Source organism: Cornus florida, unplaced genomic scaffold (genome assembly GCF_030987335.1).
Source record: "Cornus florida cultivar Cherokee Brave unplaced genomic scaffold, ASM3098733v1 CherokeeBrave_3.0.0_Hap2_Chr07, whole genome shotgun sequence".
NCBI classification, from domain to species: Eukaryota; Viridiplantae; Streptophyta; class Magnoliopsida; order Cornales; family Cornaceae; genus Cornus; species Cornus florida.
Window position 1 is genome coordinate 10,511,300 of NW_026775577.1, and position 17,979 is coordinate 10,529,278.

The 17,979-nt window shown below is 35.8% G+C and overlaps 2 protein-coding genes across 2 annotated transcripts; both read left to right on the forward strand.

The window, feature by feature from the left end:
- The first annotated feature begins 51 nt into the window (after positions 1-51).
- LOC132316165 (large ribosomal subunit protein uL24z-like) lies at positions 52-933 on the forward strand. Its single transcript, XM_059814678.1, has one exon. The coding sequence runs from the start codon at positions 231-233 to the stop codon at positions 678-680; it is 450 nt and encodes a 149-aa protein (XP_059670661.1). The 5' UTR covers positions 52-230; the 3' UTR covers positions 681-933.
- Positions 934-5,657: 4,724 nt separating this feature from the next.
- On the forward strand, positions 5,658-8,125 carry LOC132267455 (zinc finger CCCH domain-containing protein 15-like). The gene is made up of 3 exons (XM_059768615.1): positions 5,658-5,695; positions 6,184-6,884; positions 7,502-8,125. Exons 2-3 carry the CDS (start codon positions 6,204-6,206, stop codon positions 7,799-7,801), a joined length of 981 nt encoding a protein of 326 aa, XP_059624598.1. The 5' UTR covers positions 5,658-5,695; positions 6,184-6,203; the 3' UTR covers positions 7,802-8,125.
- The last annotated feature ends 9,854 nt before the right edge of the window (positions 8,126-17,979 follow it).

Here is a 17,979-nt window from a genome sequence, read left to right on the forward strand (position 1 = left end):
CACCATGTAGGTTATGGGGGTGAAAATTGTATTTTAGATTAAAGGGTTATGGTTGGGCTAAGTTTGGGCCTACTTGGAGGGGAATTGCCGAATTGGGGTTTGGTTGGCCCAAAAGCAGCTTTGTTTCCATTCCCCGGCACTCACTCGTATTCACTGGTACTCTCAAAGCCGCTGGACTCACAGTGTCTTGCGAGAAAAAATCTAGAGAGAGAAAGTCAGAGAGAGAGAGGATGAAGTACAACCCGCGAGTTTCGAGCTCGCGTCGCAAGTGCAGGAAGGCGCATTTTAGCGCACCGTCTAGCGTTCGCCGGGTGCTGATGAGCGCACCCCTCTCCGCTGACCTCCGGAACAAGTACAACGTCCGGTCAGTCCCCGTCCGCAAGGACGACGAGGTCCAGGTGGTCCGTGGGACCTACAAGGGCCGCGAGGGCAAGGTGGTCCAGGTGTACCGCCGCAAATGGGTCATCCAAGTGGAGCGGATCACCCGGGAGAAGGTCAACGGGTCCACGGTCAACGTCGGCATCAACCCCTCCAAGGTCGTCATCACCAAACTCAGGCTCGACAAGGACCGAAAGTCGCTTCTCGATCGCAAGACCGAGGGTCGAGCTGCTGATAAGGCTAAAGGGAAGTTCACGGCTGATGATGTTGCGGGTGCAGCGTCTCTCCAACAGGTCGATTAGATGTTAACATTCCCCGAACTTGTGCTATTTTTTAATTTTTCTTATCTTTTTTAATAGGGTAACTGTTTTGGGTAAGTGATTATTTAGTATTATTTGCACCCAACTGATATAAATTTCAATTAGAAATAATTACGAGTTGTTAATAGATGCATTGTGTTTTTTAGGTTTTGCATTAAGTGTTTCATGGTTTTTTTTTTTTTTTTTTTTTTTTAGAGCATTTGGAATGCTTAAATGCTGTTTTTGTTTTGAAGCACTCGGGAGTTTAATTTTGTTTTGTTTTGTTTTTTAATCTCATTTATGATTTAATTGTTAATTAATGATTTTTTTATAGCATTTGGAATGCTTAAATGCTGTTTTTGTTTTGAAGCACTTGGGAGTTTAATTTTGTTTTGTTTTTTAATCTCATTTATGATCTAATTGTTAATTAATGATTTTTTTTGGTAATGGAAACTCTTATTATTCTCATAATATGTAGTTTTTTTTTGGGACTGGGATGTGGAGATTAAAGTTGGAGTATGTCATTTGTATGCTTTGTGCGACGCGGTGGATCATCAATAAATACAGAGGGTAATCAGTGATGTGGGCACATTTCTCGATTGAATTAAAAGTCTCTCGAAACATTTGCTTCAAATTTTAAGAAGCTAAACTATTTTGTAACCTTGAAAAAAGTTGATGGCATAATTTATTTAAAATAAGAGTTATAGGTCTAGAGAAAGTTGTGAGCATTATTAGGTTGGTTCCACGATCTCTCTTGCCAACTACGTAGTGTTTGAAGACGAGCTCAACTGGTCCTAACTTGTGCAGGTATCTTTAGTTTGAGCTCAACTCTTCTCCCTGGCACTTGGTTGCTTTAATTGAATTCTCCTGAATTGGTAGATCAGTGTAGCTTTCGCGAAGAGTCATTAGGCTTCTGTAATTGTGGGCTAATTGTATTAACGAATTCAGTAACTGAATGAAACAATTAATGACTTTAGCAAGCAAGGGAAATGTATGACCTTTAGGAGAATATCTTTCTTGCATTGGGAGTATCATGTCAACGGTGTTATCAACTAATTATATCTTATCACATAAGTAAAAAACATCTATTTCAGTGGTCCTAATACTACCTGTCAGTATTTAGTTAGTGGGTGAAACCATGTCATCGGTATTTTTCAAGTTTTTTCCGATCTTTAAATGTTTGTTGTTTAGGTTTCATGTGGATTTACAACTTAAGATTGGGTTTTATTTTAGTGGTGGATGGTGGAGCAGGATCAGAAAAATCCAACTAAAGTAATTGTTACCTGCGGTTTTGTTGTTGTAAGGTGCTTTATTCCGCCGCTAAATATTATTGATTGGTGTAAATCTTCTTTTTTTTTTTTTTTTGTAATGGATTTCAAGATCCTCTAAATGTCCTTTTTTACCCTTCTGAACGGATGAGAAGCATGAATACACATTGGATAGAGTAAAGCATGCCATTTGTGCAGTGATTAATTAAGTCTATGTATTCATGGGACCATAACATACCCCAAATGACTTTATTTCAGTTAATTGACTACTCACATTTCTACTATATGCAGCTTTCTGAATTGTGCTTGTCCAGTATGAGAATGAAAACACCTGAAACTCTACAGTTTTGCTTCTGCCTATGTTTTTGGATGAAATTTTCCTAATATAATTCATTACCTTATTCTCTTATCCAAAAATAAAAAATAAAAAAAAAATCATTACCTTATTCTGATATTAGATTGGATATTTATCAATTTATCATGTTAAGTAGCTTTAACATTTGCACCTACCTTGGATTTTTACTCGTCATGATGAAGCATATATCAATTGGGCCATGGTGGGAGTTGGATATGGTTGCTTTTGTGATGGTATTTGTATCACAATGTGACAGTAGGTGGAAAAATGATTCTAAATGTAAAGGGATTTGATATTTCAAGATTCTAATTTGTAGGTCCGGCGAGCAGTTTTTTGCCAGATTAGCAATGCAATTAGCCTTTTAGTGAATTTTAGTTTGTTGCCATGAAATTGAGGTCTGAAGGTCGGTTTTTCACAAGTGTGCTAGAAATTAGGTGGTCCATAGATCTTGCTACTTCATTGTTAGGATTAGGGCTTGGTGGAGAAGTTCGAATTAGGTGTATTATGTAGAACAAGTTAATTGATTCTGAAAAGGAACTACTGTGGTCCATGCCTCCATGGCGCATGGACCGCATGATTTTCTGTCTAATGATGGGTTATATGTTACTTAATTCATGTTTAGAGAACATCATGGTTTATTATTATTATTATTATTTTTTATGTACTATAATTCAAAAAGTTTGCTGCCTCCTTGAATATAATTTTGTACATGAAAATTACCGTTTTTCTCACTGGCATTTCTTTAGGAAGCTAATTCTTGATTAAAAATTGTTGCTTGAAAGGAAATATGGTTAGCTTAGCAATGATGTATGATCATGTGTGCATCAAACATGTGTTTCATATGGGTAAAATTAGTTCATATTTTGATGATTCTAACATTTGCTCGTCGATCGTGTGTCCCCTGTGGCCGTAGAAATTAGAATTTATTATGACCTTGTTCTGTCTTAATTACCATACTGCATAAGATTGTGAAGTTTTGTTTCATAAGCCTTTCTAAATTATTGTTGAGGTTGATGCAAAATCTTTTATGATATTGTTTTAACAGAATGCCCTCCATTTTCAATTCTTATGCATTATTTACTATTAGTTAGTTTATTTACCTTCCTCTTTTTTACCAGTTTTGTTTCTCAGTAGCCCCTAATATGTCCACTTCTGGAAAATTTCTGCTCTTCTATACTTTTTAAAGCTGACAGGCAACACAGTCTATCATTTTTACTTTATGGTATTTGACATTGATTGCTTGATAGAGTTTTCTGTTGCAATTCAAACAAAAATGGCATGGTCTTTTTTATTTTATTTTATATTTTATTTTTTGAGGTGGTTCTGCTACTAATTGTTGTAATGATTTTGTATGATTCCTCTCATATTTCTTCTTCCTTAATTAAAATTAGAAATTAATAAAATTTCAAAATATGGTAAAATTTTTGTTCCTTCCCTTTAGTACATCTTTTCCATCTCAGTTTTCATAATAACTTGAAAATGGGGCTTGATTTCACTTGAACTGTGATCCCCATTAAGATACAAACATGGAAAACATTGTCCTGTGCCTAATGTAACAATTTCATTTTATAGTGTAAATGCAACAATTTTAACAGTGTTATAACGTTGCAACAAAATGTAGCATGTTGCATGAATGTGTTGTATCTTCAATATAAATGTGTTTCATAATTTTTTAAAAGTTGTCGCATAATTATTGTATTTTGTGATATTGTTGTGTTGTACCCGTGTACAGAATTTCTATAGTAAGGTAACTGAAAAAAAAAAAAAAAAAAAAAAAAAAAAAATTTCAATTTTCCTGTTTTTTTGAAACAAAAGCTACTTTTTATGTTATCAATTAAGTGGTGGGTGCTTATTTTAACCAGACAGTTCAGAATCTTGAGAAGTGAGATTTGTGGAGGCAAGAGGGCCATATAGTTAGTTATAAGTTGTGAAAAAGAAGCAACTAAGACTGATATGATTAGAGTCTTACCTAAAACATGCTCAATAAGTCTTTTCCTAATCCAACTCACCATATGGAATAACAAAATCTTCAATCTCAAACCACCTACTTATTAGCTCATTATACCTTCCATGTCAAGCAATTATACAATGAAACACACTTTGTTTTAATTTTTTTTGCTTATTTTTAATTGACCTGAGAGATTATGTCCCTAATTATAGGGTGCTCTAAGAGACTAAACATGTTATTATTGTGCACGATAATAATTACGGTTCGAATTTATTAAAAAATAAAAAGAAAAACAAATAAAAAATTAATTGAAAATCTTTATATGATGATTGACTGAGATGTGGTCATTGTTGTGATTCACAATATATGAAATTATGCATACAAACAGATCACTTCTTGTGAGAAAAGATTAAGACTGAACCAATTGAGGAGAAAATTTTACTAGGGCCGGCTAATCACATCAGCTATGTATGTGATTGTGTCAATTTCTTGCTTACATGTCCTCATAAAAAATTAGTCAATTTTATTCGTTGCTCTCAAATTAATTTTAAAAGAGTGCCAAATCAATTCATATACAAGATGAGTTTGAGATTTTTTTTTTTTTTTATTCGTTTCGTACTCACAGTTTTTAAAGCGTGCATTTTTAATTAGAAATTAACTTTGATACTATTTATTATAGTCAAATCATGTTACACAGATATTGTTAGATTTTCACACCTTTTATATTTACGATTTTCAAAATACATTTACATAATAAATTTTTTTCTCCAACACTTTGTGAAATGTCACACAATAACCGTTGGTATATTTGATGTATTTCTAATCTAAGTTACTAATAAAATGTCACATTAATCAACAGAATAGTGGCCGAGCAATACCAATATCTTACTTTTCAAAACGAGATCAGAATTCGAGTCTCAGTGGAGGCATGAGGCATGTGAGTGAGTATTAATTAAGAAAAAAAATAAAATGTCACATTTATATCCAAATATGTACAGCTGACTTGGCATTTACTTACTTGAAATTGCTCGTATATGGTGACATGGCAAGTCATTTTCTCAAACTAACAAAAGGCATACTCAAGCTGACATGGCAGGGGAATTTAACTAACTGCAGTGTCTGAACTGTAGATAATACAATCACGTCGATGGAAACCGTTAAGACGGTGAGTGGAAGCTCCACTATTCGTTAAATCTCGAACTCTCCACAAATCATTTCCTTCCACGTCAGCATAAAACGAAAACCATATTCACTTCGAAATTCTACTTTTACAAAACTTGAAAAACAAAACACCCATCTCTCGAACAAGATTAGTGGATGCAAATAATTCCAGTGGTTCGAAACACACCTGATTCTTGCCCTTGCTCTTTATATACCATACCTTCCACATCATTCCCATTTCACACTCTCTCTCACAAAAACAGAGCCTCTTCAAAGTTTTGGTGAGGTATGTTTTCATGCTGTTATTGAAACAATACGATTTTCACATTTGAATTCGATTGATTTTATTTGTTCTTTAGGTTAATTCGTATGTGATTGATGTGTTAATCGATTTAGAATTTCAGATTTTCGGATTATCTCTGTTTAATTGATTTGAAATGCACGTTCTAATTTGAGTTGATTTCAATATGTTCAGATTCTTCAGAATGAATTTCCTGTTGAAGTGATTTGAATTACATGTTCTGATTTGAGTTGATTTCAATATGTGATTGATGTGTTAATCGATTTTGAATTTCAGATTTTCGGATTATCTCTGGTTAATTGATTTGAATTGCATGTTCTAATTTGAGTTGATTTCAATATGTTAAGATTCTTCGGAATGAATTTCATGTTGAATTGATTTGAATTACATGTTCTAATTTGAGTTGATTTCAATTTATTGAGAATGAATTTCAATCGATGAATCTGATTGTTGTTTCTGTGATTTGTATACAGCAAGATTGTGATCAGTTGAAATGCAGAAGGAGATTTCTCAATCCAATGTCGACAATGACAACAACAATTCCAAGTCCAACAACTCATCACCACAGTACCTATCTCAAAATCCACTTCTCTCTCCATCGCAGAACCAGACAATCGATTTCTTCCCCTCCTTCTCTCCGTCGAACTTCTCCGACGACGACGGCGTCGCTTTGGCCACCGAGATTGAGAACCGCCTCTATCGGCCGAGCGTCATGCTAGAGTACCAGCAACTGTACAATCGCAACGCAATGTGTCTCGCTCATCTCCAGGAATCGATGAAAGAAGTTGACGCTCTTCGTCTAGAGAATGATGAACTCCGATTGGCTAACACGGCTCTGGTCAGGCGTCTGAGCCTCTTCTCACAGGCGACGATTCAGAACTGTATGCTCTCCTCCGGTCATCCTCCTCGGTCTTTCTTCAACGATTTCCATCGTCTCGATATGGGAGGCATTGACAGTCGCGTCGCCGGAGAAGTTTCTGATGTGAGTCCGACCAGCGTGATCGAGCACAACCGGGGAGAGCGAAGGAGCGCCGAGAGAGTTTCGCTGCCGAAAAGCATTTCCGTTCGTTCCAGTGGCTATCTGAAGATGAATCAACGCGGCAGAGAGAGTGTCGGTCCAAGTCGCGGCGCCACCAGTCACCGCCGTGTCCCGAGTCCAGTCCCTAACGAATCGGTGAGTCAACGCGATCTCTCTCAGTTTCAACGTGATATCCCTCTTCTGATCATTTTCACGTGAGGTTCAGCACTTTCGTTTCGTGTATTTTGGTAGCATGTTAATTTCCAAAAAAGCCTTTAGGACTCTACAAAATTTGCATATTATACCCTTCCCAAAAAAATCAAGAGTCTAAATTACAACAAAGGCTAATAGCCTAAATATAATTTGATGGTGTCTTAAAAATTATGAAATTATTTTCATAATTAATTTCACAAAATACCTAAAATTATAAGAAATTTGTCACTGCTTCGCAAAGCATGTAGTAAAATAATTTTAAGGCGTGTTAAGTAATTATTCCAAAATAAATTGAGACATTTCAAAGTACCAATGTTTTCATAGTTTACTTCTGCAGAATTTGGCAAGTACTTTATTAGAAAGGGGACATGCTTCCCTTCAAAGCAACATGTGATATGTAAAACAGTGATATTATTATTAATTGTTGAATGAACTATTAACGTGAAATCTTATGTTTGGAAGCACAAAATCGTTGCATTGAATTTAGAAATGGAAAAAATTTCAAAATAAAGTGAATGAATTATTATGATTAATTTGTTGATGTGATGTGTGGAAAACAGCAAAGAATGTATGTGCCAAGAGGGAAGAAAGAGGAGGAGGCACTGGAGTTCGAGGTGTACAACCAGGGGATGCAGAAGACAGAGCTGTGCAACAAATGGCAGGAGACCGGGGCGTGCCGGTACGGCGACCAGTGCCAGTTCGCTCACGGCATCAAGGAGCTCCGTCCGGTGATCAGGCACCCGCGCTACAAAACCGAGGTATGTCGCATGGTTCTGGTTGGTGGCTCCTGCCCTTATGGCCATCGTTGCCACTTCCGTCACACCCTCACTGAGCAGGAGAAACTCTTGGGCCACTTTTGACGGTCTTGACCATAATCAGAATTAATAAATTGTAAATGCAGAAAACACACACAAAAATTAAATATATGATGATGTGGTCAACAACTATGGATATTTTGGGTACATTGCATGAACTATGTAAATGCTGGGTTGGGTTTTTCAGATACTGATTCTAATGATGATATTTTCACATGCCTTGACATGCAATGCATGTTTCATTGCAGTTATTCTCTTTTTTTGGGTTCTATATTAATTAGCATAGACTGCATGTGAGTAACGGTGTGTATTTCTCACCATTATTTAAATAAATTATTAGAGATATTACAAATCAATTGAAAAAATTGTCTTTGTATGATTAAAAGCTTCGATATATTAGTAATGCAAAATGAATTATTATTATTATTATGCATTATTATTATTATTATTTTCGTTTACTAAATGATTGATTGATTAATGTCATTGCATGACTCTGTGTAAATTGTGTTGGGTCTCTCATGCGACATATGATGGTTGATATATATTTATATATATATATATATATATATATAGCCGGTACCAATTTAAGTAGGAAAAATGTTGCTTGGGAAACAAGAGTTGGCGTGGGTGATCATGGATGCTTTTGGTTAGTATTGTGCGTCAACAACCGTTTGTTGGTGAATCCTGACCGCCCCTTGTGTTTCATGTTCACGTCAATGCGGTTGTTGTGAAAGTACACACTTCTATGTGCACCTAAAAGGCCAAATCCATCTCTCGAATCTGGACCACAAGTCCACTATTCATAAATCATAATACTCTCCCCTATATGCTAAAAACTATTCCATTAAGTATTATTAGAAAATAAGTAAAATTACTAAAATGTTATGTTTGGAAATATCAAATAATCCGTCGAGCATAGACAATCACTTTGTGAAATATCTAAGGTTAGGTCTGAGTCTCTTTCCTAGGACCCTGCTATAGCGGGACCAGAACTGTGTAATGTTTCTTTATGTTCCTTTATTAACTGGCCAATCACACATAAACATATATGCTATGTTTACATTAAATGTACATAAAGAGCAAGAGTTTTGGTGTAATAGTAAGGTCGTCTCATTATGACTTTCAAGGTCACAAGTTTTGAAAACAATCTCTCCGTATGTGACGATAGAAACATCGTACATCTGTCCCTCCTTATACTCCAAATTGAGGGAGCCCGTGAACTGGGTCTAGCCTTTTTTTCCAATTATATTTAGATACAGGATGCCACCTCTTTGTAATGTAACGTGGCTTCATGCAAATAGGACAAGGAGATGCATATAATTTTTCCTATTTGCCTTGGTAACTACCAAGGGTATGAACCAATTAAAAAGAATATTACAAAGAAAGGCTCCCCTTGTACCTACAAGTACCATCCTCTAACCATCTGCTCTTATTCAAAGAAAATTCTCTCCTTAACCAGCTCCCATCTTAATTGCTCCCTAATTTTCTTCAAAACTCTAGGCAAATAATGGGCGTCACCGCTTTCACCGAGGAATATGCCAACGCCATTGCTCCAGCAAGGTTATTCAATGCATCGAGGTCGGTCCTCGACTCTCACAAAACTAAAGCTCATGCCATAGCCTATCAAAAGCATTGAGATCACCTTCGACCAAAAAAAAAAAAAAAATGAGATCACCCAAGGAAATGGAGGGGCTGGCAGCATCAAACGGATCAGAAACATAATACTAATAACATCTGGCTAATGAGAGGTGGAAATGGAGCTTGCAGTCATACCTAAAGGAAAGTTCTATCATTTGAGAATCCATCAGATGTCCAAAAAAAGTACAACAAAGAAAGAACCCAATGAATGAAGTTCAGTCGGGCAAGAATAAACTTCATGAATAGGCCATGAAACAATTCGATCCAGTCTTTTGTCACTGGAATGATCGTTAGATCGAGACTCTAGTCCAACGCAATAAGCACAAGTGAACACTGCCAAAGGTTGAATTTTACCTGCTTCCGTTCTAATGAACTGAACTTGTGTAGAAGATAAGCTTTCATGTCCGTAGCAGCTGGTGGATTTCCAATGCCTACAACCAGAAAAATGTTTTTAAGTTGGAAACAACTACAGGCTACAACTCTGGAACTTCAGGAGACAATATTGCTGCAAGCAATCAAAGTTCCAAGAAACCAACCTATGCATAACCTCGAAAATTCTCGACGACATTCCAAGTGGTCCATCACACTCTTCACTCTGCGACATTCCAAGTTCCAATAATTAAGAGGACTTTACAATAATTAAATTATAATAACCTTAATGCTACGTTTGGTGTGCATGAATAGAATGGAATGCAAGTAGGAATGGAATGGAATGGTCATTCTCATTCTATTGTTTGGTTGTAAATATGAAATGTGTAGGAATGGAATGATAATAACCATTCTAGTATTTGGTTGGACCAATTTAAAATTTAGAATGGAATAAATTTCTAATTGAATTTTCCGAAATATCCCTCTTAGTAATAAATAAATTAAATTAAATTAACAAAATGATATTTTCTAATAATTTTTTAAAAATAAATGGTGGCAGTGGCGGTGGTGGATGGTGGAAAACGGTAGTAGTGTAGGTGGTGGTGTTGGAAGACGGTGGTGGTGGCAATGGTGGAAATTGGTGGCAACAGTGGTGGTGGAAGGTGGCAGTGGTGTTGGTGGAAGGCGGTGGCAGTAGTGTGGTGGTTGTGGTGGAAGGAGATAGTAGTGTGACTATGGTGGTGGTGGAAGGCAGTGGAAGTGGCGGTAGTGGTGGTGGTGGAAGGTGATGATGATGGTAGTGGTGGTGGAAGACAGTGGAAGAAGCGGTGGTGGAAGGCGGCGGCGATGGTAGTGGTGGAAGAGAGTGGAAGTAGCGGTGGTGGTGGTGACGATGGTGATGGTGGTGGTGGTGGTGGTGGTGGAAGGCGGCGGCGATGGTAGTGGTGGCAGTGGTGGTGGTGGAAGGCAGTGGCGGTGGTGAAAGGTGGTGGCGGTGGTGGTGGCGGTGGTACTGGCGGCGGCGGCGGTGGTACTGGCGGCGGCGGCGGTGGGGGTGGTGGTAATAAAAGGTGGTGAAAGGCGATGGCGGTGGCGCTGGTGGTTGTGGAAGGCAGCGGTGGCGGTGCTGGTGAAAGGTGGCGGTAGCGATAGTGGAAGGCGGCGGCGGTGGTGGTGTAGGGTTGTGGCGGTGGCCGTGGCGGTGGTGGAATGTGGTGGTGGTAGTGAAAGGCGGTATCAATGGTGGTGGTGGAAGGTGGTGGCAGTGGTGAAAGGCAATGGTGGCGGTGATGGTGGAAGGTGATGACAAACAATAGCAGTGGTGGTGGTGGAAGGTGGTGGCGATAGTGGTGATGACAGTGGCGGTGGTTACGGCAAAAGGCGGCGGCGGTGGTTACGGCAAACGGTGGCGGTAGCGGTGGTGAAAGGCGGTGGCAGTGGTGGTGATGGAAAGTGGTGGGCGATGGTGAAAGTCGGTGGTGGTGGAAGGTAGTGGTAGTGGTGGTGGTGGTGAAGGCGGAGATGATTGTGGTGGAAGGTAATGGTGGTTTTTGGACTTGGAATATGAAGGTGTTTTAGGAAGTTGATTTTTTAAAATAAATTACTTAAAAATGGAATGGCCATTTCATAGGTTTAGTTGTGGAATGGATTTTCATTCCCAAGAATGGATGACTATTCCCACTTTAAGTTGCAACCAAGCAAAGGAATGATTGGAATGCGCATTCCATTCCATTCCATTCCTGCACACCAAACGTAACATAAGAGAATAGAAAGGGGAGAGAAATAGATATAGAAAGAAATAGAAAGGGAAGAGAAATAGATATAGAAAGAAATACAAAGGGAAAGAGAATTATAGAGAAAGAAAGAGATAGGAAAAGAGAGAATAAAAGAGATAAGAATAGAGAGAAAGAGCAAGATGCTATTCTGGAAAAGAGCTTGAGAAAGCAAACAAATAAATTAAAGGATTCTAAGGGTGCTAGACCTCTAATACAACATCCCTCTTTGATTATTCATAGAATAATTCATAAAAACTGAACCCTACACACAAGCATCCTACTTATAGTAAAATTCTAATCACAATTATACGACAATTCAAATTAAATTAAACTACAAATAACCCTAAAGTTTAACTGCACCTAAATAAAAGATAAAACTACCATTGCGAACCCTATTTGTCATCTAATTCAAAATAAGCCTTTGCATGCAATTTGGATTCCACGTGGAGCTGTCAACAATTCCTTTAATCAAGCACCCAACCATGTAATTGGTCCATATACTCCATTTACTCAACCGAACCTCTTCTCAAAAACCAAGCCCTTGCCATGCCACTATATATCCAACCCAATTGTAATATTCTTTAGCCTAATTACAATCCAAGTCCAATTATCAAAATGGGTGTCAACAGACATATATATATATATATATACATATATATATATATATGTGCAAATGGATCATGGCTGGTGGTCTTAGTAGGTTGGAGGATCTTACTCCTCTATTGTGTTTAAATTCCTAATGAAGAGCTTTTTAATTCTATGGTAATACATATGTTTCCAAGACATGAACTTCTTGTAGCAACTACGCAGAATTTTGTAGCCGAATAGTAAGCCTGAGCTGGGCTTGGTCCTTCCCCTTGTTTGGTTGGGGGAGAGGGAGGGGGAAAGGAAAGTAGAGCCGGAAAGGAAGGGAAAGTAGAAAGGGAAGCAAGTTTCCCTCCCTTTTTCAGACTTTTTTTTCTTTTCTTTTTTATCCCCCGTATATATGATAGACCATACCTACCTATTTACAGTAGTCTTAGGTGAAATAACTATAGATATACAAGTTGACATCCCATGTTACACAGTGTTGGTGGATACCAATAAGAAAAACTAGAGTATCAATGGGCTACAATAACAGTATCGGTCTCTTATTTTTCAAAGAGATGTGAGGGGTTTAAATCTCAGAAGAGACATGTGCGTGTGAGTACTAAGAGGAAGAAGAAAAAAAATATAAAATAAAATAAAATAAAAAACTTGGCCAACAGCACTAGAAGCAAAAGTTAATTTATATTAGAGAGAAATACTACAAGTATCAATAAAAAGTATCACACTGGTTGAATCTATATATTAGGTACATAAGAAGAAACTGATTGTTTCTTTAGTTTAACAGATGGTAATGAAATGCGCTGTTTGTCGGTATCGAAACAAAAATGCGTTCCTCCGTATCTTCCGGAGGGTGAGGTGCAAAAATTTCATAGCGTTAGGATTGTTCACTGTCAATTTATGCGTTTGAGTATGATTTGATTGGCGTTTGTGTAAATTGAGTAGGATTTGATCGACGTTTTCTATTGGATTTGACCCTTGTCTCTCATTATTTGGCTCTCTGTCACTCGAGCTTGTCACCCTACTAGCTTCCTAGTAGAGTTTAACCTCCATCTATTTATAAAAAAATCCCAGCTAATGGTTGAAACATTTCTATTAATATTCATAATCCTAGAAAATTCCCTACTCATCTAAAATATTCTCTACACTCTATAAATATCTACAACCTCTCTAACATACTCTACACTCTACATATATCTACTATGCTATTAAAGAAAATTAATAAGAAACAGAAAAACAGGGGTAAAAAAAAAAAAAAAAAAAATTGTATAAGTTAGTTGCTAATATACACACTTACCCTTTAACTAAAAAAAAATAATATTATATATATATATATATATAAAGCATGTGCCAATTTAAGTAAGAAAAATGTTGCTTGGGAAACAAGAGTTGGCGTGGGTGATCATGGATGCTTTTGGTTATGCAGTAATATTGTGGTGTCAACAACCGTTTGTTGGTGAATCCTGACCGTTTGTTGTGGAAGTACACACACTTCTTATGTGCACCTAAAAGGCTGAATCCATGCTCTCGAGTCTGGACCACAAAGTCCACCATTCCCAAATCATAATATTCTCACCTATATGCTAAAAATATTTCATTTATTACTGAAAAATATGTAAAATTATTAAAATGTTATGTTTGGGAATACCGAATAATTCGTTTTTGAACATAATTATACAAAATAAAACAAATTTATATGTGTGCATATTTTTTAGGGTATTCCTCATCCCCTCTTCCAGTATATTATTAAGAAATTTTTCAACAAGTCAAATTAATTAAAAAAATTTGCAAAACTTAAAAAGTCTTTGTTTGCAACAATTAAAAACTAATGAATGAAACTTGTTCTTATACTTTTCAATTAGGTTCTCCAACTGAAGAACCAATATAAACTATCATCAATAATATTGTGAGAGTTTTTTGCAAGGACAAAAATAAAATTATATGAGTTTTAATATGTTTATAATATATTTTTGAACCCTTCTAAAAATGTTTTGAAAAATTTGTCCCCATTTTTTAAATATATATATATATATATATATATATATATTACAATCACCATTTTGATTGAAAATCTGAGCACAACCCCAGTTGCAAAGTTAGTACTCGTTCTTTTACACCAAACGGGTTCGGGGCTGAGCATCACTTCCGATTAGCCCAGTCTATATCTCAGTGGGCTTTACCCATTTTGATTCGATTTAAAGGGCTGAGCATCACTTCTGATCAGCCCAGTTTATATTTTAGTGGCCTTTATCCATTTTGATTCGATTTAAAGGGCTTTGCATCACTTTTGATCAGCCCACTTTATATTTTTGTGGCCTTTGTCCATTTTGATTCGATTTAATGGGCCGACAGTTGTTTTCACATCAACATACATCATTTTTTTTTTTTTTTTTTTTTAATGTATTTAATATTAATATTCAAAGTAGAAAAAAAAAAAAAAAAAAAAGATCAATTAAAAATTTAAAATAATGGATTAGATCTAATAGAATTCTCATTCCATAGGGAAGGATGCCAAGGAGCTTTTCTGAACACTTTTGGCAAAATGGTCCACAAGCATATTTAGACTTTTTCTTCTTTTCATGTGTAATTTCAACTTTAGTCCTCAGTGCTTTCAGAATAGATAAAACACCAATCATCTTTGTCTTAATAGCTTTGAGTCATTTCTTTTAGATTTCAGAACAAGGTTTTGAGCAATGTCGCATGATTCTTCTTAATGTCTACGGTTTTGCATGTTTCGCATATGGTTTTGCTCTTGTTTTCCCTATGTACGAGTTAGATTTCACTACTTCCGTACTCACGTTCTCACTTTTGCACTTGCTCTTGCATGCAGTTGTGTGACTTAAGTTTTGAGACGGAAATTTCGAAGCGCAGTTGCGGATTCAGTAAGAAAGGTAAAAAAAAAAAAAAAAAATCACCAGCCGGTAAGACTGCATTGGAAAAAGTTCAAAATGGAAGGATGACTAAGCTCATGCTCATTAGTCGGATTCCCAAAATATTCACCAACAATAAGACGTCATTAAGAAATAGGTCAAAGTGGAAGGATGACTCTGCAAAACCCACTATTTTGGGTAGTGGGGTGAAGATGGGTCCGTTTGGGTATAAAGAGAGAGGCCAAACCTCTTTTTCTGTTCCACCACATTGTGTGGTGTTTGTCTTCCTAGAAAATGGCACGAGAAAGAAGAAGAATTTGAGCAGAGGGAATGGGAGATTGGAGCTTCTGGGAGTTACAGGAATGGGGTGTTTGGAATGAAAATATTGTCTTTTACATCGTTCTGATTCATAATAAAGAGGAAAATATGGGGCTGTAAATAATTTTCTTTCCAGACCCTCCCATTCCTATGATTTCCAGTTGTTCCTCCCTTTCCCTTCTATCTCAAAGCTTGAAGTGTTCCTCTGCGGCCTATTAAGCCATAGGTGAAGATCCTTTCTTTTTCTTCTTCTTCCAAATTTTTCCTTAGATTGTTTTTCTTACATATATATATATGTGTGTGTGTGTGTGTGTGTGTGTGTGTGTGTGTGTGTTATGAAACTGAGCTTTTAAATAACTTGAATGAGTGTCTCAGAGCTCCAACTTTCAGATCTACATGATTAAAGGAGTTGGTTTTGATTTTGAGCTTTTAAATGAGTGTCTCAGAGCTCCAACTTTCAGATCTACATGAGTGTCTCAGATCTACATGATTAAAGGAGTTGGTTTTGATTTTGAGCTTTTAAATGACTTAAATGAGTGTCTCAGAACTCCAACTTTCAGATCTACATGATGAAAGGAGTTGATTTTGATTTTTTTTTTTTTAAGGGGTGGTAAATAGAAGAGTACATAGGTCAATATATATATATATAAAAGTATTGTGTACACACATACAAGGACTAATTGCACAAAACCCTTGAACTTTATAAATAATTTATGCCGTTTGTAAATAAATGTAATGGACTAATTTTGGAGATGTGATAATTAGACTTGACTTCGAAATTAAATCATTAAATTGTTATTAAGGTTAATTGCACAAAACCTTCGGCGTGTAAGAAATTTGCATGTTACTCCTTCACAAACTTGAAATAATATGCATATTTTTGTAGTTGAAGGGAGTTTTTAATATTTTTACATAATTGATTCAGAAGAGTAAATGTTATGCAATTGATTTAGGGGAGTAAATTGAGAATTTCAAAAGGTACAAGTGCTTTTGAAGTATATATATATATTTGATAAAATGTCAGAATGGGGTTTCTTGCAAAAAAAAAAAAATTGATATTTAGAATTTTAGTGTAGCTATTTGTTGAAAATTGAGTATATGTGATGGTATGGTATGCAAATATGCGGTGTACAAATTTATGGCTTAAGTGTTCTTGTTAAAACTTACTCCTGCAACTGATATGATATTGTCAGTTTTTGGTCCCAGTATTAAATAATTTTGATCTTGGATTTTACTCTCAAAAGTCTTATATCAATTGTAGAGTAACAAGTTACAAATATACCAATTGTAGAGTAACAAGTTACAAATTCTACGTATGTACTCTCTCTTTCCAGCTGATGTGAAATTATGCACATGTTGTAGTTCACTGTGATAGTCTGCCAATACTTTTGGGGGCGACTCTGTGACGAGTGCAAGAGATACTGACATAACATATTACATTGAGCGGCTAATTAATTGTATCATGTGGTATTGAAAAGGTGCACAATCTCACATTACGTGAAAAAGAAAAGTGTTATATGTATGGTATTTGTTATTCCAATTGCGTGAAAAAGAAAAGTGTTATATATATGGAATTTGTTATTCCAATTAGTAGGAGGCATTTTGTGAGTAAGACTTATATTTCATTTTAATACATGGAATGGTTGATTTCACTCTAATTTATCAGACAATCATAAATATTCGCTCATACGAGTCCAATCATAAATATTCGCTCATACGAGTCCAATTTCAATGGATCCAACAATTATCAATCATTTGTCAAGTTAAAATATTTACTGATATTGATATGATTATAGATTAAGTTACATAGGGCGGGAGCGACAAAATTTAAATTTAAATGGCCGAGTTAAAACGAAAATCAAAATGTGTTCAAAGTATGATACCGACATATATTTTAAAAATTTGTGTAATTCAACTTACATAAATGATGTGTAGACAACAAAATGTAGACTGGTCGTTACTTGGTGGCTAAGTATAAGACCTACTCCCTCAGTCTTATGCTTTATTTTTTTATGTCTTAAAATAGTTGTCATTTTTTTTTTTTCAAATGATATATTTTACATCTTTTCATATATGTCTTTGGAGTTTAAAATTTTAAACTTGAATATTCAAAATTTTGGAAGACAAATTAATAACTTTCTAAGAAAATAAGGAATTTCCCACATATCCCTTTAAAAAATTTTACTTTTCAAAAGTGACATTTAAATTGAAATATAAGGAGTATTTGAATAAAGATGGTTGATTAAAAGACGTGGTCTACCTAGTTGGTGGCAAAGTTAGAGAAGCTTTTAGTAGAAAAATTATAAGTTAATCACTACGTAACATTCAAACTGTTTTGTTTAATAAAATTATAAATAATAATTTATATTTATATTAATTGTGTCCTGTCATATTTTATTTTATTTTTTTAAAATTAATGATTGCCATATCTCGAATCTTCTATGTACCCATCCGATTTTCTTAGTGCAGAAGTTACGCCATAACCTCATCCATTTGAAAGGGGAGTGGCACTGTGCTAGGTCCCAACTTAGTCATGGCCCATGCTTTTCATCAACCAGTCTTCTCATCTTTGTACGCGTGACCGACCTAAAAAATTATGGAGAGGAGATAAATTTATTTCAATAATTTAAGTGAGGGTAATTTAAAATATTTATAAGTATATAATAAA